At 41.1% G+C, this 19920-nt stretch overlaps 1 protein-coding gene across 1 annotated transcript in view; it reads right to left on the minus strand.

The window, feature by feature from the left end:
- ASCC3 (activating signal cointegrator 1 complex subunit 3) overlaps window positions 1–19920 on the minus strand; it is a 670136-nt gene that overhangs the window by 142691 nt on the left and 507525 nt on the right. The window contains exons 25-30 of the mRNA XM_044289192.1: window positions 16574–16794; window positions 16154–16239; window positions 11510–11676; window positions 11283–11428; window positions 10341–10461; window positions 4603–4745 (exon numbers count right to left, since the gene is read on the minus strand). Of these exons, the coding sequence (XP_044145127.1) occupies window positions 4603–4745; window positions 10341–10461; window positions 11283–11428; window positions 11510–11676; window positions 16154–16239; window positions 16574–16794 (884 nt within the window). The remainder of the gene's footprint in view (window positions 1–4602; window positions 4746–10340; window positions 10462–11282; window positions 11429–11509; window positions 11677–16153; window positions 16240–16573; window positions 16795–19920) is intronic.

A 19920-nucleotide genomic window follows, 5' to 3' on the forward strand; every position in this document is an offset into this window, starting at 1 on the left:
CCAGATCAGCAGCAGCAGAGAAGCAGTGAACAGCAGTGAGCAGCAGAGAGCAGCAGAGAGCGCCCACAGAAGCCGAGCGATGTACACAGGAGGTTAGAGTCCCCCACCGTGTCCCAGCTTCCTGTCAGGAGTGAGGAAGCGCGGGAAACCTCAGCAGAAAGCACGGGGAACAAGCTCCGCCCCCTCCAGCGCTTGAAATGTCTCCTGTGAAGGAGAACGTAGCTCCGCCCCCAAAATGACGCGCGCGTAAGCCCCGCCCCTACCGGGACCGCTAAGCCCCGCCCCCCGTTCTCGGCGGGAAGGGGGAGAGAGAGAAGAGAAAAATGGAGTCAGCCCTGAATGAGGGGGAGGGGGGGGGAGAAAGATAGCAGCGTGGGGGGGAACGGCGTGGGGGTGCTGAGGATGCTGCTGTGCTGCATTGTCCTGCAGATGAGCGCTCAGAATGAGCGACCACGGGTGCCCCCCTTACCCAGAGGGGTAGATGCTGCAGATAGGGACGGGGTATGGGCTGGAATAGCCATCTCACCGTCCGACGTCTTCACCCTCAGTCCTTTCCAGCAGGGTCGCCCCTTCAGCCACTGGCACCGCAGTGGCAGGAAGCTGGAAGAGGGGCTTGGCGTGCGGGCGACCCCCTAGCTGGCGGGATGTAGGGGAGTCATTGCTGCCCAGATCCTCCTATTGCTTCTGTGGGGGAGGCAGCAGTGCAGATAAGTTGGCACTGGCGCAGCTCAACCCCGGGAGAGCAGAGAGGTCTAATGCGTCTCTGGTATCCCTAGGAAAAAATAAAATAACAAAATTAGAAGAAAAAGTAAAAATAACAAGGAGAAAACAGCCCTGCAGTAGCAGGGAGTGTCTTGCCTCCTTGGACACTAAGCTAAAACTGGTAGCCTCTATCTCCAGGCTGAGGGTATAGCTGATGGAGGAGGGGCTTAACAGTTTTACTTAGTGTCACGCCTCCTAGGGAGCTGAGCTATACCCAAGGTCTGTGTCCCCCAAGGAAAATGGGCGAGAAATATATATTTTTCTTATTGTCCTCTTCTAAAACCTCTGCGTCTTATAGGGTGAAAATATGGTGTGTGTGTGTGTATATATATATATATATTATACATATACACACACACATATAAAGCACAGAGGAGAGAAATTAAAGTTTTTGCTGTTAAAAACATATCTTCCCATTCTGGGGGACAATAAGGATTTTTTTTTACACTTACAACCAGTGTTTCCTTCATGACAGGTCTAATCTTTTTCAAAGCCCCTCCTTGCAGCATGGGTAAAATGTTAAATCATTTGCATATGGTTCTGATACCTGCTTCCCAACGTGTTAAAATTTATTGGTGCAGAAAAAAAAGCCTTTGTAAAGGATGGGATTCCATCTGAGTAGATACATTACCCTGTGTCTGAAAGCCATTTGAGGCAGGGTATAATTCAGCACAATGATGACAATGCTGGCTCAAAATGAAAAGACAAGACCAGATTGGACAAGAATAAGCTAACAGATTGTGCAGCCCAGTTCTGTCCCTTGGAGTGTGATATATTGCTTCAAGATGCTAAGTGCACAGCCTTTTTTTGGGCAGATCTGCAGTTGCCGCTGTTGGTTTTTCTCTTTATTTTTGCAGAACACTAATTATTAGCATTCTAATTTCAGGGCACATCCGATTTTTACCATATGCTACTGAGTAATGCCCCTTGATTGTCTGCAGTGCCCAGCGAAAGAGAGATGTGCCAAAAAACACAAGTCTTTAACATGGAGATTTACTAACATCACATCTGCTACAGATGTTAAATGAAGTAAAAACTTCTCTCTCATAATTAAGTGTTCACTTTTTATGAGGCACTTTTCTGTCATAAAATCCCAGCTCTCAGGAGAGCCCAGGCATGTTGGCGTTCCCTGCTAACTGCTGAACGCAAACACTGGCAATAAAACAGAATTAATACATTAGGCAAGCTGCTCTGATAGATCAGCACTTGGATATGTGACATTATTGGCAACCAGTGACTTTTATGGTTAACAGCACTGCATAAAAACAATTATGGAAGACTTACAAAACATGACGGTGTATTCATTTATTTCTATCATTTTAGACCTTTCCAGGAACACTCAGATGGCATTTAATTTTTGAATGTGGGAGTTTTTTGACTGGCATTCAAACAAATGTAATTTTAATTGGGTTGTTTCGCCAAGTCAGACCCTTTTTAAGCTGATCACTGCAGGTCCAGTTTCTTACCCTTGATAATCGGGTTATCATCAGTGGAAGCTTGCCCTGCAGTGGCCAATACAAAGGAAGAATTCAGTAAATGGACAGATTGGGTACTCCATTGTAGGAGTCACTATCACAAAACAAGGCTCACTTCCAGCTGATAAAGGGGAGTAATGGGTAATCCACCTCTATGATGACCATATGAGACTGGAAGAATTCAGTCCATTTCCAGATGACTATAGACTCCGAAGATATAGGTCACAGTGGGCAGCTAGTGGTTTCCTTCATCCATACACTAAAAAAAAAGTTCAAAGGATTTTTCTGAGATTCGGCAGAGGTCCTGACGCCCCCAAGGATCAGCTGTTTACGGAGGCTGCAGTCTCCTTGCAGCTTACCAGGCACAGCAACGTACACTGTACGGGAACACCACGGTCTCTTCAAACAACTGATTGGCAGTGGTGCTGGGAGTAAGACCCCCACTGATCTGATATTCAAAATCTTTGACAATGTCTTTAAATGCAAACCTGTGAAATTTAATATGGTGTCCTATAGAGCAGGAGAAACTGAGAAGATGGATCATTTATGGGGAAAGAGTAATTTATATTTCTGCTGCTTGAACGTGCAGGAGTCCAGTGAGTGGTCCTAATCCATGGTTGGCAGCCTTCTCGGTATGACTGTGCACACAGGTATAAGCGAGTGGTCCTAATCCATGGTTGGCAGCCTTCTCGGTATGACTGTGCACACAGGTATAAGCGAGTGGTCCTAATCCATGGTTGGCAACCTTCCCAGTATAACTATGCACACAGGTATAAGCGAGTGGTCCTAATCCATGGTTAGCAACCTTCTCGGTATGACTGTGCACACAGGTATAAGCGAGTGGTCCTAATCCATGGTTGGCAGTCTTCCCAGTATGACTATGCACACAGGTATAAGCGAGTGGTCCTAATCCATGTTTGGCAGCCTTCCCAGTATGACTATGCACACAGGTATAAGCGAGTGGTCCTAATCCATGGTTAGCAACCTTCTCGGTATGACTGTGCACACAGGTATAAGCGAGTGGTCCTAATCCATGGTTGGCAGTCTTCCCAGTATGACTATGCACACAGGTATAAGCGAGTGGTCCTAATCCATGTTTGGCAGCCTTCCCAGTATGACTATGCACACAGGTATAAGCGAGTGGTCCAAATCCATGGTTGTCAGCCTTCCCAGTATGACTATGCACACAGGTATAAGCGAGTGGTCCTAATCCAGGGATGGCAGCCTTCCCGGTATGACTATGCACACAGGTATAAGCGAGTGGTCCTAATCCATGGTTAGCAGCCTTCCCAGTATGACTATGCACACAGGTATAAGCGAGTGGTCCTAATGCATGTTTGGCAGCCTTCGCAGTATGACTATGCACACAGGTATAAGCGAGTGGTCCAAATCCATGGTTGTCAGCCTTCCCAGTATGACTATGCACACAGGTATAAGCGAGTGGTCCTAATCCAGGGATGGCAGCCTTCCCGGTATGACTATACACACAGATAAAACAGTCAAACACTGAGTAGGACAGCCTACTGGACTCCTAAGTGAAGAAAGAGAAGGGATGCAAAGGAATATATTACTAGGTCTATTGAATGTTTACTGACAAATTAATCTGCTCAGCTCCTCCTGCTCTACAATATACTACCCACAGAGAGGACTGCATGTAGGTTCCCTTCAAAGTCTGAATGGAACAACATGACCCTGACATTTGTCATGCATTTATACATGGATACATTTGTATATAATTGTATGACCGTTTGAAATACTTTCTGTATTTAAATGTATATACTGTAACTTTTTGTTCTTCCAATTGCACAGTGTTCACATCCCTCCAGAAGCCAAATCTCATAATATTCAAGAGAAAAGAAAACAGCTATTCAGTCAAGTTAATAAAATACTCCATGGAATACAAAATCCATCATTTATGAGCAGATAAGCACAAAGCACTAATGCTAATGACTGTACATGCACAGCTGTAAGCAGTAAAAACTACTTACAGTAGGGGCCAGTACCAAGCCTACGAGCGCCAATACTGAAATATGCTGCCACCATCCCGCTAACGATGATTAATATGTTGTGTTGCTGTTTTAAAATATAAGAATTTGTAACAGTTTGATGTTTCTTTTAATAAAATGGCTGAGCTGAAAGAAAGTGTTCTCTATTTAGCGTAGGACGAGCAACCACAGGGGATTCATGCAGAAAGATGGTCAGTTCCTTTACGCAGAGACTTCCTGAAAACGGATTCGACAAAGTAAGCCATGCAGGTCCTTATACCATGTGTGGTGTAAGTATACTGCTGCGTATACAGCATCCGTAACATCACACAAGGTTCCACAATTCACGACAACGTGGACAGAAAATCATAAGTACATACCTCCCGTTCATCCATATTCAGCCACTGTTTTGGGTCATTTTCAGTCGCGAGGAATGCAATCAAATCTATAGCGGTGAGGCGGGTTTGCCGTCTGGACGACACAAAGATGAGTACAGGCTTTGCCGGGGAGTGACTTCTTATAGCTGTAACAATAGTAACACAGTGTAATGCTTTATCTGACCATTTACATGCTTCGTTATCGTCAAGACCAGAGCACTGATTGTTCAAGACTAAGGTCCATTTACATAGTAGATAATGTGCATCAATGGATGAAGTATAGCACGTCGATCTGTGCTCGTATTATTGTGCGGCTTTGATAGGAACTATCCTTCACATGATTGTTCATTCCTAACAATTTGTTTCCACGGGATGACGTGCGGATGACAAAGTACGACTTTTATTTCCACATATAGGGTGCCATCAATGACTAATGAGTTTCGATGGACATGTTTAGAGAGGGACGTTCAGTTATTCCTTAAAAGCCTTTATAGCACATAAAGATCCCCAATGAGAAACTAAGTGTGAAGAGTTGATTCACATTTGGTTCTACACATATATATTAGGTCATTTAATATAATGCAATTTTCTAATATTCCTCATGTTGTGAAACATCATGTGCTAGTGCCAACACCAATTTTAAAAACGTGGGTGTACTCTTTCCAAATGGAGAGTGGCTGAATATAGCTCAGTGAAGTAAATGGGCATTACAGAACCATACTGCTCACAGACGTTAGCTGGACTGCACACAGGTCCATGTGTTTACTTGCACATCCCAGAGACCGTGGGTCAGTGGAAAATCAACGGAGACAAGCATGACTTTGGTCCATGACGAAGACAAAACATGGCCATTGAAGTCTATGGTTCCATGAAAACCACTGACAGAACACTGATAGCATCACTGACCATTAGTAGATGTTCTGGAAATCCTTTTTTCAGCCTAGCAGTGCATATGGAATACTGATGGCACATAGAGTGTAAAAATAGGCACATGGACTCTTCCCAGACATCTTCAGGAAAGAAACACTGACCACCATATCAAGGATGTCATCACTGACATAGACATGTGAATACGGCCTTATTGTTTTTCATACCTCGTAGGCCTCATTCACACAGCCAGTGTTCAGTCAGCGGTTTCCATTAGTGTTTTTTAGCCCAAACCAGGTGCGATGGAAATCACTGATCAAAACACTGATGTATAAGGCTTAATTCTGACTCCATTCAGGCTTCAGTAATGCCAATTCAACATGGAGTGGACACACATGCAGTCACTTCTACACTGCAAAAAGATAATGGCATCCACCAAATGGTATTGGTTCTCACTGCAAGACCCCGGCCAGCCTGTCTGAATAACAAATCAACAAGTCATTTGTCAGAAAATTTTAAGAGAATTTTCATTGCAACAGTGACAAATTTATTAAGATGCTGCAGGATGTATTTGGTACAATATTTTGCACCAAAAATGGCACCAGTCCATAATAAATCTGTACAACCAAATTGTTTGTCACACAAGGCGAGGCATTTTCTGTAGAACAGCAGCCTAAGGGATCATTCAGACGGCTGTATGCTGTCCGCAAAAATGCAGATCCGTTTTTTTGCAGTTCAGCATGTCTGTAAAAAAATGGATTGCATTCAGTTTTTTTGCTGATTCATAGACTTCAATAGGGCCATGTCCTGATTTTCACTGACAAGTATAGGACACGTTTCATTTTTTTACTGAGCCGTGCAATGGAAGAAAAGGGCCCATAAGAAATGAATGGGACAGCATCTAATCCGCAAAAAAATGGATCTGCATTTTTGCGTACAGCATACGGCTGTCTGAATGAGCCCTAAGTCTTCCATGATGAGCACAATGTCCTGCAGTTTTTTGAGCCCTGAAATTTGCAGGACATTTGCTATGGAAAAGGGCAGCTCGGTTCATCATTTCTCTTTCTCTATGAAGGTGCCTCTCAGGAAAATTGTTATAATGCTTACTTTACTAGACACACAAATGGATTTGACATTTTTACAGCTAATGCAGATGTCTGTCTCTAGATACCATGTGTAACATGGGGTAAAAAATTCCACCATTTAAAGAATAAATACTTATGGTGCACCCAAGGGAAAGTCAATAATGAAATAGACTAGCCATCTGAAAAGGCTGTTCCAGGGTAACTGATCAGGAGGTGTCTAATACAAAGATTACGGCTCCTGAATTATAGGAGATTGCCGGGTTATGCTACAAATGAGTCTGTGGAGATGGCAGGAATACATCATCATTATATACACATACAGCCTGGAAGAATCTGGAGACACAAGATGTAATGGCTTCTTTCTCCCCCTACAACAGGTGCGATTAAACAGCAAGAGTCTGATTTATTGCTCATTAGTGGTTTTTACATAGCGTTTCTGCAGCCTATAAATAACAGAAATAGTCAGGACCAGTCGAAAATTGCCATCAATACTTCGGCTCTGTCACAAGGCTAATTAGAAAAGCTAAACAGTCATTTCACAGGCCACTACAGGCCTTGATGTAAATTTTATTTCTAAGAGTGAGATATCATAAATACCACCCAAATACCCACACAAGAACCAATTCATCTGTGGTTAAAGCATTTAACGCGTGTCACATTCCCGCCACAATTTTATTAATGTCCTTTGTGCAGTGCGGCAGAATATGTTGCTGGTCCATAAATAAATGCTAATAGCCATCTAATCTTAATAATGTAGTTTTATGCAGAATTCAACCAACTGCTTTACTACGGGCCTTCGGGGTCTACATACGTAGCATGGCTAAATTTGTGAACTGTCACATTAAAGGGACAAATCAATATGCAAATGAGGTGGCACATGACCAGCAGACAGTGCCCGCTGTGGCAAGTTCTTGGCCATAATTCCTGCCGGCAGCCTGGAGAGGACTGTGCATTTGCCGCCCCACTACTGCACAGCACATACACTGGGTTTCAGCGCTGGAGTAGGTAACAATGGACAGCAAAGGAACCATCAGTCAAGACAGTCGATGAGGAATGAGATAGGGATTATAGCCAAGAGCCTGGACACTTGCTGAGATGGGGACAACCCACTGGGCACTTGTGGCCTCATTTGCACGTTGTTCAAAACTTTGGTTCATGTGTAATTAGACCACAGTGCACATCAATAAAGGTATGTTTGCTAAGGTCCTTCACAACCTTGCCTGGCGCTATAATTACGTGTATGTTGTAAATAGATTTGGAGTTGTCTGACTTTTCCGTCATTTCTAGCGCTCTTGCTTTGGTAGTCACCTCTGGTTTACAGGGTGTGAACAGTGACGTACTTGTACACAGCTATGTCACCACTGCAGCCTACCGAAGTGGCAGAGCTGGAAACTTTGGGGGACCAAGTGGTGAGTATATATTCTTTTATTAATATTATTATTATTTATTTTTTACATTTTAGGGATGCTAGGCAGTTAATCCTTTAAAGAGGCTATTTCAGCATGATCAACCCTATTAAACCAGGCATACAGCCTGGAAGCATTGATCATGCAAATGAGCGGGTTTGAGCACCCGCGGGCGTGGATGAATCGTTTGAGCAGTGTTTTGTAACACCGCCTGTGCTCTGCACACTCCCCCCACTTGATTGTCAGGGCTAGATATAGGCCTGCTGAGGGCAGAGCTGTGTCCCAGCATGTACATATCATGTACTTTTTGTACTATTGCATTACCACATTGAGATCTGCTCAGAAAAGGTAATATACATACATATCACTGCTTTACTCTCAAGCACAATATATGATTATAAAGACATCAGTAATATGTGTTAGCTTCTAAGCATAGAAAAACATCCTTCTCTATGTAGAAAGACTATAGCTTAGTGATAAGTACACTGCCTTGTATGTAAAGATTTAATTCCCAGGAGAAATATATTCAATTTTTTTTCAGTTATTTTTTTCTGTCTCTCATGTAACCTGTAATAAAATACTATAATAATGAAAGGCCTTACTATATTTAGATTTGCTGTAATATGATTTAGAAACCTAAAACCTATTACAGGTTTATTCATAGGCACAAGGAACCCTGCTGCACACAGACAGTTATTTGGCACTCCATTGAAGAAAATCATCCACGTAGGATTGATTGAAACACTTTTCTTTCTTTCTTGTATCACCATGGGGTGTCAGCCATGTGCTACGGTATGGTGGCTGGAGACCCCCCCCCCTCCCCCATATTGTATCCGGCAGGGCATGTGATTATTATTTATTCTGTATGTTGTTTGTCTATTTTACCTGATATTTAGTCACACTTAGTAAATATATTGATTCACTTAGCCTGCATAAGCTTAATAATTCTCAAATTCTCCAATTCATGTTATAAAACACCCAGTTAAGTCAGTACTCTCTGCTCTGCACTGATCAGGGATTTATTATCCAAGTCATGTTTCAAGGCCTATTTAAAGGGTCGAACACTGACTTATAGGATAGCTGCTTTACATTTCGTGGCACTAGAGGCAGAGCTGAAGCAGGGAGTCCTGTTTGGCATCAGGATCCAGTGTACATGCACCTGCTGATAGGCTTCATGTTTAGCTACATCAAGGCATCACTAGTCTATCTCTAAATCTGGGTGGTGATTTTCATAAATATAAATGGGCACTATGGAAAACGATATCTTATATTAAACTTATAACTATGGGATATTATTATAGACATGAGTGTCAAAACATAATGTATATAATATTATCCTATGGATATTCTACTTATAGTCATAAGTTTAATATAAGATATAGTGTTCCATAGACCCTGCTATATTTATGAAAATCGCCACCCAGATTTAGAGATGGACTAGCTATGCCAAGATGTAGCTAAACATGAAGTCTATGAGCGTGCGCACTGGACCCCGATGCCAAACGGGGACGCCCTGCTTCTCTTAGACTTCCGGGACGCAGGCGCACTAGCAGCTAAGGAACATCAGGCTTACCGCGCTCCTCCACGCAAGCGCAATGGAAACAGTGATCTTCTTGCAACATATATCGATATGACCTCATGAATGCCTACCTTGTGATAACACTGGTGTATTTATGGCTGCACATTTATCTATTTATTCATTAAGTATATGTAACTATGCAGAGAACCATATGTTATTTACATATTAATTATGCAGACGGTCATGTGATTTTTTTAAGGATGGTATATATATCTGGACATGCACTTCTCACTCATTGCTTGAAAAAGACCATGTAAGGTCGAAACGCTGCACTATTTGGTGAATAAATCACAGCTTTTTTTTTTAAAGACTTGAGAGTGCTGCGGTTCTCTTCTATATTCTTGCCACTAGGGGCTACATATTTGATTCGAAACCTATTAAACTTCAATGATGATACAGAGGATGGGCCTTGAGAATAATTTTCTCTGGTGGGCCCAAGAAACCGCGGTCCAACACTGCTAGCAGCTCATTAAGTCTGCCTATACAAGGTACATGGAGACAGCAGATTCTGCTACCTAACGCTCACTAACTAGCACCATATAGGACATTATTAGATAAGTACTGAGCGGCAGTGATGTGAATAAAGCACTGAATCATTCCTGTGTTGTGTGCTGTACACAGATTTCAGAGAGAAAGTTAGTTCTAAAACAAGGCAATTTATTCCGATAAGATATATTAGAAAATGTCTTACATTTGCCTGTGCTATTGATTTATGCAAACTTGTGTTAAAGTACAGTGACAATTTGAGTAAATGAGTGCACTATGACAAAGCTGATAGTCTTGTTTGATTCTTTAGACACTTACCTTGAAATGAAGGTTTGTTCATGCTAGCCATACGAGGGCAATAATGTTGTCCAGGAAAGCCCTGAATGTGGACCTCTAACGGTACTGGTCGCACAGATGGACGAAAGTTAAACAGACCCATCTGTGATAAAGAAATACTCCTTGTTAAAAAATAAAATAAAATAAAAAGTGTGTTACATACATTATTCAAAAATTTTCCCAAAGTGACTAAAGGTTCTGTTTTAAGAATTCTGTGCCAAAAGGTTTTACGCCTAATCCCTTTTTCTATACCATACCCTTTCCTCTACACTTTTGAAGGCTGTCTAGTGCAAAAAGTATTTAAAAACAATGAATCTGGCAAAAAGCAGGCATACCAATTTTTTACGCATGTTCAGCCAGATTTCCCCCACTGAATACATCTATGATTATTAAAATAACATTGAAAGTGAAATTGGTTCCATAATGAATATGACTGCAACATCTAAACATGTCTAGAATATATTTGAAGTGAATGTTGCATACCGGTTTCCAATAAAAATGAACATATTTCCCTAGTAAAGTGTATTACAAACACACTTTAAAGAGCATACAATTGTAGCTTCTGTAGTCACCATTAGGGGAAGCAAAGGTGCCAATTCAGTATTGTTCATGGAAGCAGCATGCTCCTAATCTCCAGCTAGTGGTGGCAGCAGGCAGCAATACATTTTATAATTTGATGGGGTATTCTGGTTATGTAAATTTATCCCCTATCCAAAGTCTGTACTCGGCCATCTCCAGAACTCCCATAGAAATGAATGGAGCGGCCATGTGCATGCCCAACCGGCGGTTCCATTCAGTGGATAAGGTAAAACTGGAATACCCCTTTAAATCCATGTCTTTGTGAATGAAATTACTTTGTCGTTTCCCAACTATAATAAGCATCATGCATAACGCTTATGCTTATAAAATAAAATCTTAAATTACCTGACCAATGCCCAACCAATCTGCAAGATCTCTGGCATTTGCTAAAGCAGTTGATAAACCAACAACTCGCACCGTCTTCTCTGTATGTGAGGAAATAAAGTTGGTCCGAGACACAATGACTTCCAGTACTGGTCCTCTCTCATCCCCTAAAAATCAAACATAACAATGTATACACTGATATATCAAATATGCCAATATGTCCATACAATGTTTAAAGCACTACTCACCAAGCAAATGGATTTCATCAATGATTAAAATGGAAACCTTCTGCACGTAACTCCTGTTTTGCCAACTCCTGCTGACACCGTCCCACTTTTCAGGGGTAGTGACAATGAGGTCAGCTTCTGCTATGGCTCTCATATCAGGAGTGACATCTCCTGTCAGCTCAACCACTCTGCCAATGAGAAAATGTGGGTGTATAGTCCATCACATTTCATAACCACACACATTCCAGGACTGGCAGGGACCAGAACACTTTTTAACGATGAAGAAAGTCTAACTATGCTGATGTCATTGAAACCCATATTATGACTATTTTAAATTAAAGGAATTGCCCAGCAGTGAAAAGTTATTGACAAAGGGCTAAAAACAACAACATTTTGATTCTCCAGTCCTCCCCCTTTCAACACTTATTGGGTGCCTGGTTGTCTCAAAAATCTAAACACTGTCAACTGACCAAACACTCCTTTTAGGGGTCCTATATGCATGTTAAAAGTTCAAACTTTGTTTACTTTTTTTTATTTATTCAGAGATAACAATAATTTAGGGTGATTTAAAAATATCAGGTTGCAGTATTGGGCCAAGTCAATTGCTAAATGTCCTTTTGTGGTCGCTGTCTCTGGCTCTGCACTATGTTTGAGAGGTGATTTACCTCATGGATACTCTGTAGCCATTTCTGGCACTTCATTAGATATCAGGTGCATGATACTATTACTCCACTACTGGAGTGATGGTATTGCTCCAGGGGAACGGCTATTGGGCTATCACCCCAACTCACCTGACGAAGCCGCCTCGCAGCGAAACATGTCGGGCGGGGTAGTGACAATTTCCACGTTTTAGGCAGGTTGCAGTACAGGGCAAAACCAACAGCCAGTAGGGTCGCAATTACTGTCCAGCTTAGTACAAATTGGGCAATTGTCCGGAGGTTAACAGCTTAATCTCCCTGCGTGTGAGATGGTATGAATGTATGATGGATCTGGTATATAGGGATATAGGAATACACCTCCTCTAATTATAACAGAAACTCCTATATTTAGGACCTATAGGGACAGCAAACAATTCACCATTGAGAACACACCTGGGGAGCTGTGGTGATATAATATATATCCCCCCCCCCCCCCCCCCCCCCGGAGCAATACCATCACCCCCTAGTGGAGTAATAGTATCATGCACCTGATATCTAATGAAGTGCCAGAAATGGCTACAGAGTATCCATGAGGTAAATCACCTCTCAAACAGAGTGCAGAGCCAGGGACAGCGACCACAAAAAGACATTTAGCAGTTGACTTGGTCCAATACTGCAACCTGATATTTTTAAATCACCCTATAGTATTGTTATCTCTGAATATTTTTTTAAAGCAAACAATAAAGTTTGAGGTTTTAACATACATATAGGACCCCTAAAAGGGGTGTTTGGTCAGTTGACCGTGTTTTGATTTTTGTTACAATATCCTGAGGGCCCTATAGGGACAAAATCTGTTTTTCTGGTTGTCTCGACACACAAAATACCATGCTGCTCAGCCAATCAGTGGCTGCAGCAGTGACCCACCCAACTCTGTGATTGGCCGAGCAGGCATTTCTTGCCAATTACTGTGTGTCAAGAGCTGGTAAGTGTGGGAATGGGAGCAATGGGTGATCAGTGTGCGTCCCTTCTTCTATTTTTTTTTTTTAAAGGGCATCTGTCAGCAGATTTACACCTAAGAAACTGACTGACCTGTTCAACTTGCACTTGGCAGCTGAAGGCAACTGTGTTTGCCCCATATGCACACATTGGAAAGGAAAATTATATTTTAATATATAAAAATGAGCCTCTAGGAGCAACAGGGGCGTTGTTATTACTAGTAGAGGCTCAGATTTCTCTGCAAATCTCATGTCCTTTCCACTTTGATTGACAGGGCCGGGCCCTATAAACATCATCACACCTGGTCCTGACTTCTCCTAAAGTCAAAGTTCAGAGGGCGCGGCAGTTGCAGAGATAGCTGAGCCTCTAGGAGTAATGGCAATGCCTCCTTTGCACCTAACGCATCATCTGAAAATGTCATATTGTTTATATTGTGTTTAGAATTTTTGCTGTTTTTTGTTTCATTTTCCATGACTCTACCTGTATTGAAACAAAATAAAACCAATAAGTTTTGACACCTGCCCCTAAGCCTAATATGCTCTGACTACCTGTTCTGTATAGGCAACTTTTAAGAGGCCATCTCATTATCACAGGCAGGATTACAAAGACAGGTATCACCTCTATATAGACCAGACAAAATCCACCATATTAGAGGTTATATTCTCCTGACCCCTGCACAGGTCAAAAAGCATGCCTAGAAAACTCTCCCAAAGTAGTTAATGAGGACCTCCTGTCCATTGAGTCTATGTCCCATGTGTCTGATCTCAAAGTATAGGAAGTCTTTAGACCTAGTGGCTAGTGTGAAAACTGCATGATATTAGCGCTATTTTTTCTATTATTTTTGACTATAGATAGGGACATGGAAAAAAAAAAGAATCACAAAAAAATAATTAAAAAAAATATATGTTTAACATAAAAACTTGATTTAAACAATAAGGCCTTATCTGATGACTCGAGTTCTTAAAGATGCACCAAATGTATCATCCAGCATCAGCCACCTTTACAAATCTGGTGCATCTGTAGACTACCTACATTTACATCTTTGATATTAATCTACTTCAGTAGTTTCCACTCTTTTAGCTCAATCAATGTGCACAGTTATACACTATATAATCCTGTTGTGCATGGTATTTCACACTCCATTGTGTGTACTAGAGAGCCAATGGTCATTATATATGCCAAGCCAAAGGAAGAATGGTCATGACTAGAGGCGTACGAATAGTATTGCTCCCTGCAGAATATGCCCCACATGACTAGTTTCACTGTGCTTTACGGGAACCTGTAGAAAGAGGTGTCTGAGCTGCAGGCAGAATGTTATAAAGCAGGAGGAGCTGAGCACACTAAGGGCTGTTTCACACGAGCGGATACCGTGCGTGACATCCGCTCCATGAAAGAGTGCCAAGACCCGATGCAGACTGCAGAGTCACGGAGCAGTAACATGATTGATAATGCTCCGTGCCTCTCTATGATCTCTTTACTACAAAATCCCAGTGAGATAAAGTTGTCACCGTGATTTTGTAGTAAAGAGATCACAGAGAGGCACGGAGCATTATCAGTCATGTTACTGCTCCGTGACTCTGCAGTCTGCATCGGGTCTTGGCTGTCTTTCACGCAGCGGATGCCACGCACGGCATCCGCTCATGTGAAACAGCCCTAAGGATCCATTCACACGTCCACATCCGGTCCGCAATTTTGCAGAACAGGCACAAACCCATTCATTTTCAATGTGGCGCAAAAGATGCGGACAGTATACTGCGTGGGGTCCGCATCCGGACTTTCGTTTCTGCAACCCCGCAAAAAAATAAATAAATAGAGCATGTCCTATTCTTTTTCGCAGACATGGACAAGTATTGGCATTTCTGTCATAGTGCCGGCAAAATGTGGAACGCACATGACCGGTGTCCGTGTTTTGCGGATACGCAATTTGTGGACCACAACACAGTTTCGGATGCGTGAATGGACCCTAATATTTAGATCTAAAGGGAAAACATTTAGTAAAACCTGTCATTTATTTATCTAAATCCTTGCTCACTCTAGGCTCAAGACTAGGTGACAAATTTATGAAAGCTGTGGATCCCGAATCCCACGGTCCTGCTCACTACACAAGTGAGATGAAGGAGGACTTTGGTTACGTGAACTGTGGCTCCATTCAATCCGCAGTTAGGATTAACAGAAATTACAAAGTACAAAAGAATAAAAAAGACAATTTATACATAATCTTTTCCCATAAAACTTTACATCAATCTGCTCAGCTCCTCCTGCTCTATACCAGGCTGCCTGCAGGGCAGATATTTCAGGTTCATTTTATAATCTACAATTTTTACATGACGTTGTTAAACACAAATGGGGTCATTTATCAAACTGGTATAAAGTAGAACTGGCTTAGTTGCCCATAGCAACCAATCAGATTCCACCTTTCGTTTTTGACAGCTACTTTGGAAAATGAAAGGTGGAATCTGATAGGTTGCTCTGGGCAACTAAGCCAGTTCTACTTTACACTACTTTTATAAGTTTCGCCCAAAATCTGCCCACTGGGTTTCATCCTGCACTTTGATGACTGCATTCATTTATTCAAAACTTTTCAATTCTTTTTAGTTTTACATAGGGATATTAACTTTGTATTTTTTTTTTCCTATTAAAAATATGCTCTCATACTTGTGTGTGCCAACATCCTGTGTCTGATCACAGAAACATGCACTGATCTCTTGTAAGAGCATAATACAAGTATGCCCGAATAGGCAGCCTCTATCGTGTCCCGGGCTGTCTCCATGGTGATGCCAGGGATTTTGCTGCCAGGACTGGTGATTCTCATGACAAAAAGGCTCCTTCCTTTGTGCAGTGCTGCAGGGTGAATTGCTGGGATCACGCCATTGTATCAAAGCCCCGTTCCTGCTGCTTATATTGTAGGTGCGCTTACCATACCCATGAGCTTATCATGATGTACTGATAACTTCCCATGATGTACATTTCAGGAGTCAGAAACAGGTTAAAGGATAAAAGATTTTAACTCATCTATTAAGCTGAAACGTACTTTTTGCCAAGTTTTTCTTCAATCCTCACTTTCCAGTCCTCCATTCTTTCACGGACTAGAGCCTTCAGTGGAGCTATATAGACTGCCTAGAAATGCAAGATAAATGTAAAAAGTTTATGCTGCTTTTAGATTTTGTGACAAGCATTAGGATACAAATGAAACGGGGGAGGCTTCAGAGAATGGAATATACATGTCCTAGGGGGTTATACATATATTATTTATACCCCACACAATCTACTGCGATACATTAAACCAGCAGGAGGACTGGAAAAACTCAAGAGAGAATAGCACTGGAGAAGGGCATGAGAGTCTATAGGCTAGTAGAGGGTGTGTCTGAGGTTTACAATTATTTTAGTGACATAAAACATCTAAGTAACAAAGCAAAGTAAAAATCTATATATAAACATATTGATTTCTAACCTTGGATGTTGGATACTTGTTGAAGACTCTGAAGATGGCCAACTCGGCAGCTACTGTTTTACCAGAGCCTGTTGGGGCCCCGAGGAGAACGTTTGTGTCCGTGTGATAGAGAGTATGAAAGATCTGAGTCTGAACTGGGTTGAAATGTGTAAACTTATAAAGGGCTTCATATTCTCTATGACCCAAGGCAGTGGTGGGCAAAGGTTGCAAATCCAGCAATTCTGAAACAGAATCATCAATGATGAGATCAGTTTACCTCCCATAAAGTGTAACAAATGTGTAACAGTCTGTCAGTACCTAATGAGATGCACATCAACAAAATTTCAGTTTACTAAAAGCAAAAAAGTAGACATACAAACACCCTAGTGGTATTGTCAACAGCAACAAAGGTCAGGATAGTAAGAACGAGTTTACTACGAGAGACATCCTATGTATAGTCACAGTATCATAGTGGCTCTTTCGCTCTAGTTTCCAGTATATACATTTATTTTATCCAAGTATAACTTGCCAGCAATGTTTGTAAAAGAACTTGTCATCTCCTTTCTACCTTCTAACAGCTAACACTACCATGCACATGATGATAATTCAAGTCAACCCTCACAAGTGATTCTATATAATCAAGCAGAATACGTCTGAAAATTATATTATGAAGTTCTCAAGCACAATATAGATTTGGAGAATACAATATCTCCTTTTGGGAAGAGCTTTAAAAGACATGAAGAGTCTCATAGGTCAGGCAATGCTCCTCTGGAAATCTGGGAAGAGGGTATGCAAACGAGCTCTTAGCAAGCTCTGCCTCTAATGCCACCAGATGTGAGGTGGCTATCCTATAAGTCAATGTTTAACCTTTTAAAAGGCATTGAAACATGATTTAGATAATAAGTAAGCCAGCACCTCATCTGCAGACAGCTGTTTCAGGGTGATTGCCCCTCATCAGTGCAGAGCAGAGTAATGGCTTAACTGGGTTACAGTCAGGATTTGGGGAGTACCATCTCTTCTTGGCGCGAGGAGGCTTATAGGCCGTACATGCTCCTCTGGAATTCTGGGAAGAAAGGGACATAAATGAGCTCTTAATAAGCTCTGCCTCTGATGCCACCAGATGTAAGGTAGCTATTCTATAAGTCAGTGTTCAACACTTTATATAGGCCTTGAGACATGACATGATGGCCTAATTGTTATCCAAATTATCTAGCAGCATTAGAGGCAGAGCTTGTTAAGAGCTCATTTGCATACCTTCTTTCAAGTATGGAAATTATATGAGATGTGTTTATTCGTATCAGGAACACTGGCATATTCATGGCCTTGTCAAAAACCTGTGCTTCTAGTGGATTTCAAAGAATGAATCCAGGAGACAAGGAGTAAATCAGTCAGTAGGCTGAAGGCTTGAATTCGCTGGACTCTTCCTGGCGAACACAATCTCGTTAACCCCTTTTACCCCAGGCCAGTTTTCGTCCTTCTGCCCAGGCCATTTTTTGCAAATCTGACATGTCACTTTATGTGGTAATAGCTTTGGAACACTTTTATTTATCCAAGCCATTCTGAGACTGGTTTCTCTTGACACATTGTACTTCATGATAGTCATAAATTTGAGTCAATATATTTCACCTTTATTTATGAAAAGATCCCAAATTTACCCCAAATTTTGAAAAATTCACAATTTTCCAAATTTCAATTTCTCTGCTTTTAAAACAGAAAGTGATACCTCATAAAATATTTACATGATGTATATATTCCCCATATGTCTACTTTATGTTGGCATCATTTTGTAAATGTCATTTTATTTTTTTAGGACGTTAGAAGGCTTAGAATTTTAGAATCAATTCTTAAAATTTTTACGAAAATTTCCAAAACCGACTTTTTAAGGACCATAAATTACCCCATTGTAGAAACTTCACCCCTTCAGTTGCTCAAAACTGATTTTACAAACTCTGTTAAACCTTTAGGTGTTCAACAAGAATTAAAGGTTTACAGAAACACCCCACATGTTTGTAAACTGATGTAAGGGCACACGGCATGGCAGAGAAGAAAAGAAGCGCCATATGGTTTTTGGAAGGCAGATTTTGCTGAACTGGTTTTTAGATGACATATCCCATTTGAAGCCCCCTGATGCATCCTTACAGTAAAAACTCCCCAAAAGTGACCCCATTTTGGAAACTAGGGGATAAGGTGCCAGTTTTGTACTATTTAGTGGTACATATGTTTTTTAATTGCTCTATATTACGTTTGTTTGAGAGGCAAGGTAACCAAAAATTGGCTGTTTTGACACCGTTTTTATTTTTTACAACATTCATCTGACAGGGTAAATCATGTGCTATTTTTATAGAGCAGGTTGTTACGGATGCAATGATATTAAATATGTCTACTTTCTTTGTTTGTTTCAGTTTTACATAATAAAGCATTTTTGAAAAAAAAAACTGTTTTTGTGTCTCCATTTTCTGAACACCTTATTTTTATATTTTTCTGCCGACTGTCTTGTGCAGGGGCTTGTTTTTTTGCAGGAAGAGTTGACGTTTTTATTGGTACCTTTTTTTGGTACATATGATTTTTTGGATCATTCATTATTGCACTTTATTGGGCAAGGTGAAAAATGATGTTTTAGTGTCTCCATAGTCTGAGAGCCATAGCTTTCTCATTTTTTGACCAATTGTCTTAGGTAGGGTCTCATTTTTTGCGGGATGAGGTGACTGTTTGATTGGTACTATTCTGGGGGGCATACGTCTTTTTGATCGCTTGGTGTTGCAATTTTTGTGATGTAAGGTGGCAAAAAAATTGCTTTTTTGGCACTGTTATTTTTTTTAATTTTTTTTAAAGTGTTCAGCTGAGGGGTTAGGTCATGTGATATTTTTATAGAGCTGGTTGTTACAGACGCGGCAATACCTAATATGTATATATATTTTTTTTTTATTTCACTTTAACACAATAAAAGCATATTTGAAACTAAAAAATTATGTTTTAGTGTCTCCATGTTCTGAGAGCTATATATATTTTTTTTTTTTGCGACTTTCTTATGCAGGGGCTCATTTTTTGCTGAATGAGGTACCATTTTGTGGAACATAGGTTCCCGTTTGTGGTCTGAATTAAAACGTAACATTTATTTGTTTTAATTTAAGAAAGTGATAATAGGTATTATTTAAAGACCTCAACTTTCTGGCTACCTGCCCCTTTTCTGTTGGGATCTTTACTATATTTCCCTATACTTTGTAATTAGAGGGGGCTGTTGTCCGGTGCCTGCATTCCTATCCCTATGCTTACTGCTCTTCCCCTATGAGTTATTTACCCTGTCGCCTGTGTCCGCATGCTATGCGTCTGCAGTGCACAAAGATGCGGACACATCAGAGCAAAGCCGT

The sequence above is a fragment of the Bufo gargarizans genome, chromosome 4 (assembly GCF_014858855.1).
Source record: "Bufo gargarizans isolate SCDJY-AF-19 chromosome 4, ASM1485885v1, whole genome shotgun sequence".
NCBI classification, from domain to species: Eukaryota; Metazoa; Chordata; class Amphibia; order Anura; family Bufonidae; genus Bufo; species Bufo gargarizans.